The following is a 20,078-nucleotide window of genomic DNA, read 5'->3' as shown; positions in this document are numbered from 1 at the left end:
ACAAAGCAAGAGCACGTTGGGAGGGAGAGGAAGTGGACAGGCCTGACAGGCAGAAGGAGGAAAGACGGGGGACACCTTGAGGTTTCAGGGAGGTGGAACGTGGCCTTGCTTCCTGAGGGCTTTCAGGCCCCCGTGGCCTGCCGTGCTCCTGCCTTGGGTTCCGCAGTATCGCCCCCGCCCCCTTCATTTCTTGAACTAGCTTAATGGGTTTCTTCTTCTTGTAACCAAAAGAGCCTTGGTTAAAAGAAGTTCTACCGGCCTCTCTGGACTGTGAGTTGCTTGAGGTCAGGAACTCTATCTCACTCTTCACGGTAGCACCAAAACGTAGCTCAAGGCACACAGGGTGCTCAAAACACATTTGTTGAAAGAGTCATGAATAAATGAATGAATGAATGTGCCTATTGGTAACTAATACAGGGCGCTGTTTGTCCAGCTGGAATCCTGCCCTACCAGGCCTTTCTAATACAAAACGCTCTTTCCCCTTTAATCATCACAGCGCCACCTCGTGCGTCCTCCAGCGCCTTAAAGTCCAGGCTTTGGCAGCTCGCATTGTCCTGAAGCATTTTTTGCTTTAAAAATCCTGGGTCTGGCACATTGGCATCTGAGGACATGATGGACACAAATAGGAGACGCAAACAGGAGAAGACGCTTTCTCCTCAACCCCTTCAGCTCCAGAAGGAACCCAAGGTGACCCCCCTAGACCTTTTCCTGAGGCAACATGGGGAGAAGCAAGCTGTCTTTAGAGAGATATAAGTATAGCTTTTATTTTTTTTTTTAAACCAACCCAACATTTCCACTGGCAACTGTCAACATGGCTTATGACATGAACACTGTTTCTTTTTCAGCTATTTTTTCTTAAAAAATGTGTTTAAAATTAAACAGGTGTTTTTTAATTTCTTCTTTGCCCTTAAAAAATGTATTTATGTCAATGCAGAAAGCCTAAAGGTCTGTGGGCAGTCTTTTGGTGATTTCATATGTGTGGTTATTTGTGTCTCTGTGTGTGTGTGTGCGCACGTGTGTGCGTGTGTGCGTGTGTGTTTGTGTTTTAAAGCCAGGTCCTTTCAAAATTTGTTGGGAAAGGGTCTGTAGGGCACGCCAATCTCTCTATAAACCCAGGCTCCATGGGGTTACGGCAGCTTAGGTTCCTCCTACTGGGGCAAGAAATAGCCCACAGCCTGGAAAAAGAGCTTCAAGAGGTTTAAAAACAAGCAGGAATGTGGGAGAGATGAGGAATTCCAGTTCCTGTCTTGTGAAAATACTTTCAAATGTGACCAGAGAGTCCAGGAGAGGTGGAAGGAGGCCCTCATTTTCTTATAAAACTCTAAGTTTTTGCATTAAATCAAGAGACACAGTCAGAGCTCTTAGTCTGGTGCATTAGGAAGCGAGGGTGTGGTAAAGCTGACATTTCTCAGAAGCACTGACATTTTACATATAATCTTTTCCCTTAAAGATCTCACTAGGTGGACATCGCATCTCTCCTGCCTCAGATATGAAGCCAAAGATGTTCTAGAAGGCATACAGCCCTTCTGTTCCCCTAGCTGCCCTATGTCATCATATTCCATTCCTATTTTTGTCCCCTATCTCCCGTTAGGTAGGTCTTCCTGCAGAAGGGTAAACATATAGACATTGACACAACGAGACAGAATTTGAAAGGCTCGGGCAGGGAAGAGAAAAATGACCTCTTGTTTTAAACTGGATTTCGACAGAAGCTTGATAGAAAGCTGTGCTCCAGCCCCAGCCCCAGTTCTTCAGCGCGCTGCCTGGGTGTGCAAACTTACTGCCACCCAAATGCCACCAGTCCATTCAAGAATGAAGAGAATAAAAGGAAAGGGGGAGAAGGACCTCAATGGAGCAAGAGACAGCTGTTACCCAGTGCAAGTGGGAGAGGGTGTGTCTGAAAGTTCGTGCTTCTACCCATCGGCTCAGACCCTGCGTTCCTTCACAGCACCGTTGTCACTAACCTCAGAGAGAAAAGACAAGATGAACAAACAAATGATGAGCAAAGCCTGATGGGAAAATGAAAGCCACCGCGATAATGATGGCAATGAAAATAGAACCCAAGCCAGCCACGTGGATAGGGCTCGTTTTCGAGCCTTGCCAGTGGAGTGAGAGAAGGGTGATGTATCACATTGGACAGACAGAAGAAACCCTGCCCCCGAGGAAAGTAGAAGCAAAGGAATAATCAGAAGAAGGTGGTATCGAAGGTGGCGAAAGGGTCTGACTATGTGATGGGTCAGGGACATCGCGGGAAGATGGGCTGGAGTTGGATTTGTCGCCATTGTTGGTTTGTATTGAATTAAATACTTTGTAAAATGGGTATCTCCTCCGTTCTGTTGGATTGCTTAAGACTCTGCCCCTTCAGTTCACTGCCAGGGCCCAGGCGGGGGAAGTTCCTGGGGCTCGGGTCCTGACGCTGCCTCTCCAGGGCTGCTGCGGCTCAGAACCCCTTGATGTAGCAGTAGGCCTCCAGCGTGGCGAAGAGTATGTAGAGAAGCCACAGGCTCACAAACAGCGAAGTCGTGGCCAGCTTGCAGCCACGAGGGCCGCCCAGCTCCCCGCCCAGGTGGGGCCGCCGGCGGTACAGGAGCACGCTGACGCACACAAACGCGAAGATGGTGAAGAGGGTGACAGAGAAGGCCAGCGTGCCCGCGGACACGTGGAACTCCTGTCCCTGCAGGGCCCAGTAGATGGCGGCCACGGACCAGGCCAGGCCGATGCCCAGGAAGACGTTGACGGCGTTGCTGCCCGTGACATTGCCAATGGAGGCATCTGCGTACACGTCCTGGACGGCGGCTGCTTTGCTGGCAAACGTATCTGAAAAGAGGCAGACAGACAAGAGCTGGTGGGAGGCTGAGGCGCGGAGGGCCTACCTTTGAGGGTGTCCAGGAAGGCAGCTGGGGCCATCAGGCCGAGCCTGGGAATGACAGGTGGGGGGTTGGGGGCTACCCCCAGCTCTGCCATTAATAAGCTGTGAGGCCTTGGATGGGTCACCTTACTTCTCTGGGCTACCCGTTCCTCATCTGCCTGCGTCTGAAAGATTCCCAAGGTTTTTTTTTTCTGGTCCTGGTATTTACTGAATGGGTTTATTGTTCTCCTTTGACTACTTTTGCAGTAAGGGGAGTTTGCTTTCCCATAATATCTCCCCAGGGAACCTTGACATCCAGGGAAGCTTCTTACAGTTAAGTGCCTGACTGCACCTGTCACACGGGGCATTTACTTACGTAACAGACTGTGAGTGAGCCCATGGGCTTAGCATTGCGCTAGGTGCTGGATTTATGGGGACAGAGGACATGCTGGGGAACCATGATGGGGAGATACAAGGGGAGCTGTGGACTCAAGGAAGACAGGGCTCTGCCTTTGCAGTTAATATACAGAGCACAGGGCTGTTTGACATCTCTTTAGATGTCAGCATGAATCGTAAGCACTGGAAGGACTGCCAGCCACCCTTTTATCTGACAAGTTAGGAAAAATAAGGTTCAAGGAATCTACTCAAGGTAAGTTATCAGGAGATTTGACCTGAAAACCCTCATGTTAAGAGCCCTTTCCATAGCGTCACCCTACATCCAAGGAGCTTCAGCCAAAGCCACACATCAGCTGAGTGGACCACAGGATAACCTTCAAGCCCCTCATGCTGCCAGCTGTTCTCTGGACGCATTGCAAGGACTTGGATGTACCCCAAACGCTCCCTTGCCCGGCTTATCCTGGCTTGCCTCCTTGTTGCCAGTTTTCTCCCAGAGAAAAGCTCTTGCCTTTTCTCGCCTATGACCTTGCTTTAAAATTTTTTTTTAACCTCTGATTCTCTGCAATTTCTTCCCACATCTGCTCCTTTTACCCACATCTGCTCCATCCCCTCTGACAGCTCCAGTCCCTCGAGGCCCTGGAGCACAGAAATAAATCGCACGTGGAGATTTATAAACTCCACATGGAAAGGGAAGCATGTCTGTCTTGTTTCCCATTATTGTCCCAGCAACCAGCACAAGACTGTATCAGGCTCAGTAAACATTTGTCTAATGAATAAATAAAGGCATGCTTGTTCCTCTTCATCTTTAGGTGTTTATAAGAAAAAAAAAAGAATATGTAATTCATCAGATGAAAGGACAAGAGCTTGCGAAGCTCCCTTCACCTATCCTGCTGGGAGACACTTTGTACTCACAGGCGTCCTAAGCGGAGGAGGCTGCCGGGCATTTCTCCAGCACATCTTCAAGCAGGCTAACCTGCAGCCGGAGCGAAGTGGCCTATTCATCTGATGTGGAGGTTAAGAAACTGGCCACTTAACTTAAGCAGGTAACTTAACCTCTGGGGCCCCACTTGACAGATGAGGATAATAACACTCCTTATTGAATAAGGTTTGGGTGAGCATTACAGGGCTAAAACAGGTGAGCTGCTTAGCACACACACTTCCTGGCACATCAAAAGTGCTCAAGAAATGTTAGCTATCATTCTTAATAGTGGCAGTGACCCCTTTGACCGACTTCTGTGCACCTAAGGGGCGGAGGCTCTGTTAAGCTCAGATCTGAGATGGTAAGGAAGATAACGAGGCAAAGTGTGTAGGGATCACTTGAACCAGGTGATATCCTCTTCGCGAATGCAAGCACCCCTCCCTCTCACCTGGCACAGAGGTGCCGAACGCCACAAAGACAACAGCCGTGACCGAGTCCTTGAGGCCAATGGTGCAGCCGAAGTGGGAGGCCAGGTCCCCGATGACGGCTGTGAGCATGCCGATGATGAGAATGGAGACGACAAAGCAGGCCCAGCCGTGGCAGTACTCTGTGGGGGGCACGCAGGCAAAAAGCACCTTCCAGAAGACCGTTAGGAAGTGCATGACGTAGTCAAAGCAGGAGGGCAGCCTCTCCTCACCTGACTCATCCTCGTCTTCGTCCCCTGCTGCAGGCAAGACAAACAGACCCGGGAAAGGACAGCGGGGTCAGATCCCCGTTCATGAGAAAGTCCAGTCCAACCCACGTCGTAAGCACCACTGGCTGCACGGAGACTCCAGCTCTCTCCTGGGCAGCTGGCGCGGGCACCAGAAAACGGGCGGGAAATTGAAAACGAGTTGGGGTGCCCCGTGGTCAATTTGAATGCAGGGCACCCAGGGAGAGTGGGTGAGAGACGACAGGGGAGTAGGAAAGGGAAGAGAAAGAGATGAAGAGAAAGGATGAGAGAACCTGAGAGGGACAGGGCAGTGGGGGAGAGAGGGAGGAGGATGGAGCAGGCACGGGGTTGCCTGGGTGAAGGAGGGTGAAATCAGCTGGGTTTCCACTCTTCACTGGACACCCGTGGGGCTCCTCTAATCTTCCTGACGTGACTGCTGCAATAACCTCGTGGTTCTGGTCATTTTCCATCCCCAGCAGGACAGCTTTCATTCCAGATCATGTGGGCATCCCGGGGAGACAGTGCCATCCTCCAAATATCCCGTGGGATGGAGCAGGGATGGGCCTTGTTTGTCCTTGCCAGGAAATGTGGGCAGAGTTGCCCATTCAGCAGTCCAGGAGGAGAGGACGTGCTGGCGCCCCGTCAAAGGCAACCTCTGTCATGTTTTGACATAACCGGTGGCAGCAGGAGTCGGGACACTTGGGTTCCAACTGCAGCTGCGCTCTGAAGAGAATCTGGAACCTGGGGTCAATCATCTTTGGTTTCTGAATCTCGGCTCCCTCATTTGAAAAAGGAGGGCGTTAGATTATGTGCCTGATATTCCGCTTATTGCCTCTATAGGGGCAAAGAAAGGTCCTCAGAGGTGGGACTGGGAGTATCTGAAGCAGGTGATAGGAAAAGAGGGGGCAGCAAACGCAGCAGCAGTGGCCCTCTCTTCCTGGCTGTACTTTGGCTCTGGTGCTGGGACCTCAGGGATGTGACCCTGTGGGTTGCTATGACAACAAAGCTTCATGAAAAGAGACAAGGCCAGGAGTGCGGGGCAGTCCAGGGGGCCTCCGTGGTGCTAAGAGGCAATGCTGTGAGTGCTGGCAAGACCCCTCCCATCCCCATGCCAACCCGCATGCAGGCCTCTGGGATGCTAGCCTGTGCTGTGGGTCCCCACTGAGGAAACCTGTCACTCACTGCCGAGGAGAGGTCTGAAATCATCCAGGGCAGGGGTTTGTCAGTCAATGCAAGGTTTTTACAAACCCCAGACCCCCACATCTCTAAATCAGAATAGTCCCGCATTTTACAGAAAAGGAAGACCAAATTAATAAGAGGACGGAATGATGAAAAAGAGAATTTCTTAAGTTCCTGTTCAGTACCAGACTGTGCCGCTTTCTACTCTCTTCGCTGAGAAAGGTGGCAATAGTTCCCTTTTTGGATGAGGAAGTCAAAGTACAGAGAGGATAGCTTGCCCCAGTTCACACAGTAGAACCAGGGTTTGAAACCAGAGATAGCCATGCTCTTCTAGTTACCCCATAGTTCTCTTCCAAAGTGACTCAGTGAAAAGGCAAACATCTAGGGTTAGAGCTGGGAAGACTGGCCACAGGGCCCTCCCAGAGACTGGTGAGTTGTTGACATGGCTGTGTTCTTGCTTCCCTGGAGCTGCCTGTGCCCATCTTGTGACCCTCTTACCTGCACTGACAGTGATGGCCTCCATGAACTGGTCCCTCCAGGAATGGGTCCCCACAACCAAGGCCAGGTTTGTCTTCCTGATCAGCTTGTCCACGGTAGTCTGTCAGGAAGATTAAAACTTGGAACCATGAGGTTAGAATGCTCAGAACCATTGTAGAGTCTGGTACTTCATGGGAATGAAAGCTACCCTGTACTCCAGGGGGCTCCACGTGAGTTCTGAAAGTTATGCATGGAATGGCCTTAGGGGGTATCTTCTGGCATAGTCCTTTTCTTCAGTTGTGACTGCTGACATTGGACATTTAGAGCAATACAACAGAGAATAACACTAATGATGTCGGTAAACCTAGCCTGGAGTAGTGAACTTTAGTATATTTGTTTTAAAAATACAATTAAATAGTGATGATACATTTAGGAGCTTTATAGCTCATTTATTCCATAGGCTATGTTATGTTTCCTCACAATATTCCTAAGATACACATGGCCAGCACTGTTTGCTCCACTTTACAAATGGGAAAACTGAGCCTGGGATAAGTGAGTTGTTCAGTTTCAACTTCACGTATTCAGTGGTGACATTGGAACAAGACTCCAGGTCTTCTACCTCCCACCTCATTACTTTATTATTCAATTACATCTCACGTATGGCCTGACCTTGAATTCATAGGACTCTTCAATGATGACCTCTAGTTTGGGGTGTTCACCCAATATTGGCTTTCCCATTTCTGCTATCCTCTTGGCTTCCTCTTCCTCCACAGTCAGCTTCCTGTCTGTCACCTCTGCAACAAAGCAAAATCAGACTAGCTTTAGCTCATTGGCCATTCCCTGGAAGTCTAAAGCTCAGGGTATTAGGCATGGGCAGTGGGCATACAGCAAATAGCTCTTGAGGATGAGGACTTTGTGTACTTTTTAGTGCCTTTTTCTATAAGGTGCTAAACACTTTATGATCATCAGACCATGAGAGTGTTCCTTGCAGGCCTGGGCTAAACGTTCCTCTTTTGATTTGATACCTGGGTGGGCAATCTGACCCAAGGATCTTCTGAGAAATAACACCAAGTGAAGTCCCAAGACGTTTGGTGAGATATCGAAGAGCTGGGAACCAAAGTCAAATCTCTTGACCTTTAATAATTTTGAACTGTTGGGCATGACTGGTCAACTACTTCATATAAGAGTTCTTGGGGGTCAGAAGCACATTTTCACCCAAAGGGAATGTCCACTGGTTCCCATTAACATCTGTCTCCAACACTCTTGGGAGTGTTCTCCTCTATAAAGGAGGAAGAAGGGATATTTCCAGGAATATCTACATTTCATACTAGTGACTATTATCCTCACCATGAGAAACTTGGAAGATTTCCCCCCAAACTTCATGATTTCCAAATGAAAGATCCCCAGGATTTCTAAGGAACCAGGCACATTTCTTCAGAAACACAAATACTTGTTCAAAAACAAAACAAAAGGAAGCTCTTCCTCTACTTCCTTTTGAGGCATCCCCTGTCACCCCTCAGCATCTTAACTCAATCACCGGTGGTCCCTTCTCATGCTGAACAGTTAGACATTTTTTGCACTTCAGCTGGTGAGTCCATTTTAAGACCACTTCACCATGAAGACGCGTTTTCTAGATTAAAGTGGAATAGAGATTGTCTTTTTATTCCCCTTTGATTAGAAAATTGCTCTTGGCGTCCTGTTTCTTTCAGAGCTCGTTTAAACATCTTTCCAGCCGAGTCCACATTCTTACATGCAATTAATTCTTTTATTTGGCTCTTTGATTGCTTTCATTCCACACAGTGAATCTCCTGGGGGGAATTCTCTAGTCCTTGAAGAATCTCAAGGACAAAATGGGTCAGAGGCCAAGAAGGTCTTCTCTTCTTTTTATCTTGGGAATTTGTGAAGCATGGGGAGGGGTGAGACTTGAGCTCTCGAGGTTGCAAGGAAAAGAATTCACTGGAAAGATGATAAGCCAAGCAGAGAGTCTGTTTTCTATAAGAATTTCTGAGTAGTCTTGAATGAAACTGGTAAGAGAGTATGCGGAGGATTCCTGAGCTGGCTGTTCTACTCAGTGCTTCTGGCACCAAACACAGAAGGCAATCCCAAAGCGCTGGGGAGCTGTCCGTGGTGCTGTCCTCCCTTTCGTGTTGGTGACCACTTTAGGAAACAATTATTTCTCAACGATCAATGTCCTCCTGTACATTTCTATGCAGACACCCCCTAGCAGCCCGACTTCATTTAGTCCATATGAGCCTCTTATTAGTTAATTCTGAATATAAGTCTGGCTATGAAGTCAGTGATCCTAGAAGCCAGACTGCAAGCCACTCTGAATAAAAGTCTTTGGAAAAAGATGTATACGGAGATTCTTTAAAAGCATGGGTACGCTTTTCCTCTACTTGTAGCTTTTGGCACCATATTGCAATGCCTATCCTAGTAGTGACAGTATTATTCCACTCCTCCCTCCCCGACTCTCCCTTGTCATATTTTACATGTGCCACAAGAACTTTATACCGATGTAATGAGCTCTCCAGTGACTTATAAATGTACCTGTCTAACCCCTTGTCTAGCTATCAATCTAGCACTATATCCATCTGGCAGGATATTGATCTAGCCACTGACCTGTCTACCCCTGTGGTGACAGTCAGTTTTTCCTTCTAGCTCTCTGCAGAAATCTCTTTGACAAATAACCAATCCTCTATCTTTCACTCTCCCACAGCCCCACAGTACCCCACAGAGGTACTCTCTCGCTCTCTGTCTATATATATATATATATATATATATATATATATATATATATATATATATATCTGTTAATTGATTGATTCACATGCCTTTAAATCAACTCTGATTTAGTATCTGGATTTGGTATCAATTCCTGCCTTTTTCTACTTCTGTAATTATCATTCCTTCACATTCAAATAGTTAATTTCTTGAGAGAGTCATAAGTCTCAAACCTAAAAGACCATAATTATTCTGATCACTTGTTTATGTAACTCCTCTGAATTTCAAGTGTAGAGAATAAATGACAGGTGATATCTTGATATTCAGACTGACTAAACAAACTCTTGGGTCTAGGAGAAGGAGGAGGAAGGGGAAAAAGAGAGAATGAGACTATTAATAGGATGGAAGATTAAACAGATATTGGAAGAGGAAAGAGCTTGCCAGGTAAGACTGGAATAGATTGCCATGAATGTTCTACAGACATCCTCAGAAGGAAATGGGGCGATGCAGCCAGTGCTCTAACTCCCAGGTCCCTGAGCTTGGTGATGTAGTTCAGATTGAACATATTTTCTCTCCGTCTTTCATCACCAGGCATTGTGAATCATGTTTGCTTGGCCACCTGGGAAAATCCAAACAAGGAGTTGAGATTTCCAGTGAATTTAAAGTCTAACCAAGGGCTCCTAAACTGCAGGCGTACAGATTGAAAGATCTAGGAAATGACACCTTCTTTTCCTGTTTTAGTTTCTACTGGTATCTGTGCCAATGTGTTAAAAGTATAATGAAGCTTAAATTAAATCACAACCTTTGGTATGTGCATATGTGTGTGGCTGGTGGAGGGGTAGAGGCAAGCATTGGAACAAAAAAGCCCAAATGTCTCCTCGGGCGAGAAGATGAGTGAAGTGGAGAACACCCAACGCTCTGACATTGAAACCCTGGGAGAAGAGTGGAATATATGGGGTTGGAGATAGTCATTATCCTATTGATATAAGAGGAAGCAAGAGGCCAGGGAAGCTGGAGTAATTTTTTTCCATAAAGGGAAAATGTAGGGGTTTACCTACATATATCTTTTATTTTGGTTTGAGACTCCAAGGAGGTAAATGTCCTTACTATGTACACTGCCCCTTCCTCAAACTCAGTTTACAGCCAGCCTATGGTGACTGAGTACCAATGAATTCTGTAAGATGGTTTGCCTCTCAAATGACCTTAAAATTTTTATACATTCAAAGAACTAATGAAGTATAAAATGTTATTTTAACATATGTTGAGACATCTTGTATAGCTCACTCTGCCTGCACCAAGAGTTACAGTATCGCCGATATGCTGGAAATGCATTCCTAACTGCTCACAAAGTTGGACATTGTCTATGATTTGATTCCACTGATGCAAGCATACTCTCAAAGTAGATGTGTTTCCTACAACAGGCTCTAGACTCTGCGTGAGAATATCTCCAACATAAATTCCCCCGAATTTCTATATACAATCAGATAATTGCCCACCCCCACCCCGCCATAACATTCTAATTCTTCTTGTTGTTCATGGCACATGTGACTTCAAGGATCAATGACTAATGAACCAAAGTTCTACAGATTTAGGTCTCTGCTGTGATGAAATGGAAGATCTTCAGGATCAATAAAATACCAGATTCCTTAAAAATTGCTTTTCCTGTTCTCACAGCAGCTCCTGATTATTTCTCCCTGGACCCCTTAAGATCAAAGTATTTTCTTTCTCATCCCATCATGATCCTATTAGGAGAGTCAGCTCTGACTCTCATCCTCTCTTGCCCCACAGCATGAGACGACAGAGGAATTAAGGCTCAGGAGAAGTCTATGACCCACCATTTCTTTGGTAAGTTTCAATTCTCTTCCTGGTCTCAGAGAGGACCAGCTATGCCTTTACTCACATCCACTAAAATGGTGCTCAAGGAATTGTCTACCTCCTCACAATTACTTCAGGTAGGGAAATATCTCCAAGTCCTTAGGAGAACTTGTTAGGTGGAGTTGGGCCCCCAGTTCCTAGTAAATAAATCAAAGGACATTGGTCTTAAACTAAATATTGGCACTGGCAAGAAGCAGAAAAAGGGGGGAAGACTCCCCTTACCTGGAGACAACAGGAGCGCTGTTTGCAAATGGGTACCAGACAGGGGAAGAAAGAAAAGGAAAGAGCATTAAGGTCCCATCTTAAAAGTGTCCCCAGGCTTTGTGGTTGCAGTAGCACAAGGAAAGCAGTGAGCTTAGTAGATGAGAACTTTGCAGCCACATGCAAAAGGCAGCAATTGGAGCATGCACAGCAGCAGCAACTGCAGCAAGGGGCGTGAACTACTAGAGAGACTGCTGAGCACCAGGAGCCTGCAGCTTCAAACTTTCCCCACACCTTCCCTGCAGCTCTGAGGGCCAGGGATAGAGGCATGAGGATGGGGGAACCAAGCGGGTGGAGAAGAGACAGAGTTGGTCATTTGTGGTCTTCTATGGGATCAGGTTATCACATCCATTCTGTAAAGGAGTGAGAATCCAGTTATCTTGAAAACTGTATAGGTTGCAACCCTGACCCAGCTCTGAGTACCCCTAAAAGAATGACCTTGTGAAAAGGTAAATCCTGCAAAATGTTTTCCTTGAATAGTGTGTTATTTTAGAGAGATAGCCTGGAGGTTGGAGGCCATGGACTCCTCCCATTTTGTATCACCTGTGCCTACAAAGTCACTGCAAAGTCATTGTAATTAGTAGGTGCTCATTAGAGATTTACTGTTGGTCACCTATTTTGGCAAATGTATTTTTCATAGATCCTGTGCAGCTGCATCTCTGGATGGTGTTTTGTTTCAGAAAGGACAGGCTAAGTCAGAGTCCAGATATTCTGGACCAGAGAGACTGTCATACTGAAAGCTACTGGTAGATGGAGATGACAAATACAAGGTCCCTGCATGGCCTGGGAACCATGGTTTGGTTAAAGATGTACCCAGCACAGGTCATCCCTAGCCCCTGAGTTTTCACTTACGCTAAACTCTCTTAGATTTCAAGATCCAAAAATTAAAACATTCTTGTAACATACCACATTTTCACCTTGATGGTGTCTTAGTGCGGCACCTCACTCCCTGGTTCTTGGCAAATAAAAGCCTGGGAACATCCTGTTACATACTCCTGGTGCAGCTGGCGACTGAGGGAGATTGCTGAGGAAGGAGTGGGGCAGGGGGTGGGGGAAAGTGTCTGTAGATTGTTTTTTCTAAAAATCTCTAAGAATGCCACTCAGGTCTGTAATCCCATATTCACAGCCACTGAAAACACATACGGATCCAGAATCTTTATGGTCCATAAGCAGGGAGAACAGCAGTTGACTTTTTCTGGTTTCTCCCATATGGAATTCCAAGGGGTAATGGATCAGTGGATCTCCTTACTACACTGAGATGATAGATAGATAGATGATAGATAGATGATAGATAGATAGATAGATAGATAGATAGATAGATAGCAAGAGAGCTTGTTCATTCTGCTCCTTCTATGAATCTGGACAGAAGAACCCCTCCTGCCCCCCAGGTTCCAGTGGAAACTAGAGATCCAAACACATTAGTGTATCCAGGGAGGCCAAGGGGCAGCTCTTCCAGAAAGATCCCTGCTGCCCTGGTTTTTACTCAGACATCCCTCCCAACACCAGGATCATCTTTAGCACTATGAGAGGGCTTTAAGTCAGCTGACCTGCACCATTTGCTGGTCATGTCTACAGGAATCTGAGACTTTCCACTTAGCAGTTACGGATGGGTCAGTGAGATCCAGGTAGACCAACTCTGAGTGACATGATATCTCCAGGGTGTTTTTCCTACTGTTGCTGATGAGAGAAGCTGGAGCTGAACTTTCCCCTGCATTGATCCCCAGGGTCAGGTGAGAGTCATTTATCCCTGCTCAGACATCCCAGGGACAAGCAGGAAACAGCATAGCTCTGAGTATTTGGAAGCATTTGGGCAGCTCGTTAGGGTGAGCCCATGGATGTGGTAAGAGGGGGAGCAAACAGGCCTCATTCCTGGCGGAGAGAGCTTTCCTTTCCCACCTGAGGCTTCCAATGTCCAGACCCAGGCCTCACATCCTTGACCATGCTGCTCAGAGTTGCTCTCAGCTGTCCACTGCTAGACCCCAGGGCTCCCTCTATTGCAAGGCAACTGTGTTTCCTATTCATCCTCCCTTATTCCCTCCCCCAACTTGTCCAGAGCATTTAATCTCACCTCTGAAGTCTGTTTTGTTTGCCAAGAATAGAATCTCCTATTTCAAATATAGTCCTTTACTTCTTTTTGTGATGCAATTGTCATTTTGACCATGCACACACTATACTATGTTGTACTGAATGCCTAACACTCTCCCATGTAGCAGTGATAATGAAAAGCAATTTCCGCTGTGTAGTTTCTCACTCTGAGAACAGCAGGACATTCTGGAAATCAGGATGGGGTTTCATTTGACTCTGAATCTAGACAATCAAGTTTCATGACCTTTCAACTTGTGCTCTAATGCCAAAATATGAGGAGATCTGAAGAAACTGAAAATGAACCCTATAGACAATAGAAACTGACAGAAGACTGACACCTTTCCTATTGGCACCTTCCATCTTGGCATCTTGGTCACTGGGAAGATCTGGAGTCATAGCACACCGATAGCTCGATAAAATCCTTATTTTCTCACCTACTCCCTCCCCCAGGACTGGGCTCCACCAGGACTCTGCTGGCATCTCCTTGGACAGAAAATCCAATGCAGTAAAATGGGGTCCTCAAATGAGGAGTAGCCACAGGCATTCATGTTTGGCCAAGTCTCTTGAAGACCGCAAGGTTTATCTTAGGTCACTCTCTGTCCAGCTGTTGAATGGGGTTTATTGGCAAGGCAGAAAAGAAGAGTCTCTTTACTGGTAGAATAAAGTCATGGATGGACTTCCAACCCATTCTTCTTGCCTGGAGAAGACTGCCTTCTTTTTAGCTACTCTGTGCGATCCTTTGTCCTGCTTTCATTTGCACATAAGTAGCTGGGACTGTGGAAATTGATGACACTAGTGTACAATGGCCTTAGGTGTCTGCTACGTCCATCCAATCATGAAGATGTGCATTAAATGCACAAGGGAGATGAGAATGAAATAGGGCAGGTGTTGAGACAATTTCTGAAAATATTCTGGGTGGCAGGAACACAATCTGGGAAGCAAGGGAACTGGAGATTTCCTCTTTTCTTCCAGCACTCTTTGGCAATCAGACTCATGGCAACATCTTAGGTGGCCAACAAGAGGATGAATAATGGAAGGCAGAGAGGGCTTCTGCCTCTCCAACAGCAGGTGTAAAACCAGTGTGGGCACAGAACTGGTCAGGTCTGCAGAGAGAGTCCCCAGAAGACAAGGGGAACTGAACAATCATTCGTGTCTGAGAAGAAGACCTGGGCATGAGCCTTTGGGAGCATAGTCGCCGAATCTCTTAGATTTGTCCTTGAGTGAAAGGCTTCATGCTGCTCTTTGTCACGTGACTATGAAGTAGCTGCAGAATCATCACCTTTTTTGACAAACAAGTAGGTCTCACCGTTCTATCCTTCATGAGGTTCCAGCAGCACATCTCTCCTGAAGGGGAGTGTGAGTGACCTCCTCTTGATATTTCCCAAGAGGACTCTTACCCACATATATTCCTCCAACACTTTCAAAGTCGTAGCTTCTAATCATTTTCTTCAAGGGAAGAAATCTTTCCTTACTACTACCTTGGTTGCAATGTAATCAGTCCCTTAGGCAGGTATCCCAAGATGCAGGGCCTGAGGAAAGGAGGAGAGGAGGCCACGTCTCTGGTGTGGGATGAGGGTTATCTCAAGACCTGGGTGATACGCTCATTTGCAGATGTCAAGCCAAGGCAGACTTCTGTGAACCGTCCAACACCTGTTTCTCAGAGATCAACAATAAGCAAGCCCTTCTACTGGAGTCCCTTCCATTGGAAAACCTGTAAGACCATACTGTGGGCCTGCCCAATGTCAATCCTTTTCCAGGACCCTCCGGCTAAGGAGATTTCCATACCTGGAGTTAACTACTTTCCTTTTGCAGACTCAATTTTCTGCTTTCGGGACTGCATTATCCTAAAGTAGTCTGAATAAAGTACCCTACCTTGGGCTAGAACAGAGGTAGAGTGGGATGGGGTGGGATGTCAAGGGAAGGATGAACAGCTCAGGATTCCAGATTGCACGACTAGCTCAGAAGGGAGCTTTCTCTCAGAGAGCTCTCAAAAGCGTGGCCTCTGACAACTGGTATACCATTCCATGTTTTGCTCTACCCAACTGTGAAATAGCCAGATAAAACACTTACCTCCATGAAGGACAAAGGGGCCCATGGGCCACTCTGCAAGTGAATAACCTGCCAAGCACTCAACGGAGGTTGGGAGATGCAGCAGAAGACTCAAGGCATCATGGCAAGATGGGCTCCAGCCCCCATCCCAGACCCTCCCCCATTCAATCCGGGCTAGAGAGTGAGGGGTGGAAGGGGAACAAGGCAGGGAAGGGGTAGAGGCATGCATCGCGTTACATTCCTTTCTTTATCTTCTCCTCCCCACCCACCAAGGAGTTTGCACATTTACAGGTGACTCTGTGTGTATGGTGGGGGGCTGTGAGGATGGGGAGTGCAGGGGACATTGGTAATCAGGTAATTGGAGCACAAGGCAGAAGTAACTCATTAGGGTCATGAGGGGTTGAGGCTGCAGTGTGTCCAAAAGGTGAAAAAGGAGGACGTGGAAATAAGCTATGGCCAAGAAGGCAGAGATGATACCGAAACAGGGTAAGAGCGAGAATACAGGAGGGAAAAGAATAAAACAAGTCCATTGGTCAAAAGGAGGAAGGAGGAAAAGGAAAGAAAAGGGGGGAGAAAAAAACATAGTTTCTTTTTGTTGTTGTTGCTTTTCAACTTGTTTAAATTTTTTCTTTCTTTTTGTTGTTTTATTTTGTTTTGTTTTGTTTTTAAGAATCTCACACCTGATAGTCCACGTTCCATCCATTTCGGTTCACCAAGGACAATGAAGAAATTCTCTTGCCTTTCGTATTCCTCCTCATCTACTATTTTAACCCTTACGGTTTTCCTGTAGGGACAACAAGAGAGAGAGTGTCGACTGGGTCGGTAGATTGGTTGGTCACCCGGAGCCCAGCCTTTAAAATCATTCCCCATCACTCCTGGCACATGCAGCTCAGTGCTGCCATGGTGGCTTTTGACAGGACTTGGTGGATTGAATTGCTCTTGTGTCAAAAATGGTCTTAGCTTTTCTTATCTCCTTGGTCATAGTTGTCCTTACAGGTGAGAGGGAAAGGGAGCCAGGAGGCAAGGAAAAGTTGGCAAAGGAAGGGATCCAGAAGGACAGGAGGGAAATGGGAAGGAAAAAGGGGGCTGAAGGTGGGGAGGAGTCATTTTCGATCCTGCTGACGGTTAGTAGGAAGTGAGTTGGGCAGCACATTCCACTGGGTGTCACATGGTAATTGGCATTTCTTTGGGCAGTAGGTGAACTGCTGGCCCATCGGGGGTGACCCAGGGCTCTTCTACAACAGGAAATATGTCAACAGTATCTATCTAGGGTTTTTTTTTCCCTTCCTTGTGTCCATTCCCACTTGTTATGTGGGCCTCAGAAAGAAAATCTTAAAAGGAAAGTATTTATGAGGTAGGGAAACCAGAGAGAGAGAGAGAGAGAGAGAGAGAGAGAGAGAGAGAGAGAGAGAGAAGGGAAGGAAAGAAGGCAGAATTCTATTATCTTTCTCATTCTTTATCTCACAGGGCTTCGGTGGTGGGAAGTAAAATAAATATGTATTAACCACGATAGGATGTAGTATTCCTTTAATATTTACAGCTGATGCACGCCTGAAAAATGTGGTAAAAATGATGTAAGTCATCAATTCTAAATCATCTTTGGACTTCTATCATATAGCGGTGATGTGTACCAAGGCCGGCTTAAATGCTGATTACCAAGGGTCTGGTGGACATGATAATGGAGGTTTCTGTTCATTTCTGGGTATCTCAACAAAGCACAGTGTCTTTTAATAAAACCAAATCATACGGGGAAGCAAAGTTTTCTTGAAAATCACTTCCTTCCAGAGACTGGCCTGAGGCTGGCTCAGGTCCGTTGTCTTTGGCAAAGTTGCCATGTGGGCCTGGGTCTCCCTGTGTGGCTTCTCCTGTTCCTTCAGGGAACCACAGTGGTGTCAACGGGTCCTAAGAGTGAGCCCTAATTGTTATTTTCTGCTTTTTCTTTTTTGGTTTTGTTTGTTTTATTTTTGTGGGGTTTTTTCTTTTCTTTTTCTTTTTCTCTTTCTCTCTCTCTCTCTCTCTCTTTTTCTTCTTTTTTGGCCTGGGACCTAAATGCTCTCTAAAGGGCAAAAAAGTGTTAACAAACATAGCCTAAAAAGTCTCATCAGAGCCTCTGATGTTCCTGTTCCATTCTGAAGACAGGCTCAGCTTTGTGCATTTGTGGTGTGTGTGTGTGTGTGTGTGTGTGTGTGTGTGTGTGTGTGTGACCTTCTGGGCACTTTTTGGACATCTTTCCACACCTTGCTCATTGGACAAAAGACAAAGCTCACTGATTGTCGAGAAGCATTTTCTGGGAATCTCTCTTGCCCTAGATATGGTACTCTAGGGCTGTCTAAGGGATATGAGCCTGGCCTGTCTTTCCACTGCAGGGACTCTGCTGTGGGATGGGAAGGGGGTGCTTGCTCTGTGACCATGGGCATGGTCTGGAGGAGCATGATTGACAGCTCCCCCTTCCACAGTATGATCCATCCAGAAGAGGATTTTCTGACTGTCTGTTGGAGGCTGGGGTGTATGGGGCCATTCAAATCAAAGGCAAAAGCTGCGACTGAGAAGTCCTGTGACTTCTTGGGGAAGCCTCACCTCAGGTCAGAATCCTCTCTCCCACTCTTCTAACTGCCTTGACACCTAGATGCCCTGCAGAGGGAAGACAGAAGACGGCAGGTAGGCCTTTGACCTAGACCTAGAACTCAAACCTGTACTTTCAGCTCAATCAAGGTCAGGGAGAGAAAAACACACTTGCTAGCAGGGATTCCTAAAGCCTGTCTTGGGGAATGGGATGAACCACAAACAGAACCCCAATACAAATACATTGATTGTCAACATCCAGGGACTAACAGCTTAGCCCTGAGAAGAGCTGTGCCACAGATCTCTGTGCTGAGAGCTGGGCCAGTTTCCCAGGGCTGCCCTTCTGCCTGGGATTGCACTATCTTTTTCTTCCTTGTATCCTAAACCACTCAGGAGAAGCAGAGAGCCTCATATATGATACTCTCAGGGCTGTGGCTGGTGGTTTTTCTCTCTCGCTTTCTCTCCCTTGCGTTTTTTTCCCCATATCCATCTCCCCATCCCACAAAAAACTGCCATGGGGTCTTGAGCATTCCCCTTCCAATACCATGTGACAGGCTGGCAGGTGCTAGGACAGAGCTGGGTGCAGAGAGAATAGAGGGAGAGGGAGGGGGGAAAAGAGAGAAACAGAAAAGAAACAAGGGACAGTGAACCAGAGAGGCAGAAGAAAGGGGAAGAGAAGGAGACAAATGGATTGGAGAAAGGAGGAAACAGAAGAGGAGAGGAGAGTGTTAACGTTAGTGTGCAGGACAGGGTGCTACACCTTTCTGAAAACTCATATCCACCATGTGGGGGCCCATCGTCTCAATGAAGTAATTCTTATTTTTCTCATGCGCCTCATGATCAATTACCTTGATGTGAATTATTTTGCTGTGGATGGAAAAATAAGTATCATAAACAAGGAGCAGAGTGGGGGGCCAGCCAGCCAGGATAAGAAACGAAAAGAGAAAGAAACAGTGAAAAGATCTAGAAAAGTCAAAGTTTGCCCCAACACCATAGGGACACGGAGGAGAATGGCCACCCCAGGTCCCCTTCCAGCCCCACTGGGCTCCTCCTGGGCTTCATGTGGCTTTATGGCATGATCAGACTGGAGCTCAGGCTTTGAAGTCAAAGGATCTAGGTTCTAATCCTGGATATGCTAGGTGATCTTGGACGAATTATTTCCCTGAGACACAAAGGGGTTGAATAATGCGTAAATTACACCATCTCAGGGCAGTCGTGAGAGCTACGAAATAATATACGTAAAAAGGCTCAGGCATTCAGGTTCTCCTAAAGTATTTGCTTCCTTACTCTCTCTTGCTTCTGGGGCAAAGGGGGAATTTAAAACAATTTTTTTTTCTTTTGAAATTAGCTGATACCGACTTGAAAGTTTTATTTTATAGAAAGGCCAGCTTGGGGGGGGGCGCTGCAGTTGGAGCCTGTCCCTTTCTCTGTGGTGGTGGCTATCACAGGGAAGCCAGGAGGGCCATTTGGCTCAAGTCACACCTTCTGGTAATTCACAGCAGGCATCGAACACTACCGACCTGATCTCCAAATGAGCTTCTGCACTCAGAGGAGTACACTGGCTGGATCACAGGAACTCTAGGGCTCTCTGAATTATGATTAGTTCATAAATCCTACAATGATCTTGTGACTAGCACAATTATGTTTTTTCTTTGTGTTAAAAGGAGTTGTTTTGTTAATTTAAACAGTGAAAATTATAAACCAAGCCAGGAACCCTGTTTTGCATTTCTTTACTTTAGAAAAATGTATTACTAGGAGCTTTAAAAACAGAGGTGGACCTGAGCTTCTCCCAGCCTTTGCTAGATGAGGGGGACATTTCCGGATCAGACCCCGGACAAGATGTTTAAAGGTCTCTCCCAGAGGGTGTGAGACATTGCCGGACGGGGGTGGGCATGGAGCTGAGGCTCCCCTCAGCGGTGGGAAAGAAGGGGCCACGCAGAAGCCCTGCTCAGCTGCCCACGGGCACGCACCCTTTTGCACACGGATGCCCTGAGCGA

General features: G+C 46.7%; 1 protein-coding gene across 5 annotated transcripts in view; it reads right to left on the bottom strand.

Moving 5' to 3' along the window:
- Positions 1 to 738: 738 nt before the first annotated feature.
- SLC8A3 (solute carrier family 8 member A3) overlaps positions 739 to 20,078 on the bottom strand; it is a 149,816-nt gene continuing 130,476 nt past the window's right edge. For 4 of the 5 annotated variants that reach the window (XM_060140248.1, XM_060140229.1, XM_060140238.1 and 1 more), the window contains 5 exons: positions 16,200 to 16,303; positions 7,198 to 7,322; positions 6,550 to 6,649; positions 4,609 to 4,884; positions 739 to 2,814 (listed from right to left, as the gene is read on the bottom strand). In XM_060140248.1, coding sequence (XP_059996231.1) covers positions 2,438 to 2,814; positions 4,609 to 4,884; positions 6,550 to 6,649; positions 7,198 to 7,322; positions 16,200 to 16,303 — 982 coding nt within the window. In that variant the 3' untranslated portion in view covers positions 739 to 2,437. The remainder of the gene's footprint in view (positions 2,815 to 4,608; positions 4,885 to 6,549; positions 6,650 to 7,197; positions 7,323 to 16,199; positions 16,304 to 20,078) is intronic. The other variant, XM_060140259.1, reaches the window with a different exon arrangement.

Source organism: Lagenorhynchus albirostris, chromosome 1 (assembly GCF_949774975.1).
Source record: "Lagenorhynchus albirostris chromosome 1, mLagAlb1.1, whole genome shotgun sequence".
NCBI lineage: Eukaryota > Metazoa > Chordata > Mammalia > Artiodactyla > Delphinidae > Lagenorhynchus > Lagenorhynchus albirostris.
Note: the sequence above shows the minus strand (reverse complement) of the source record. Positions and strands in the feature narration are given on the sequence as shown.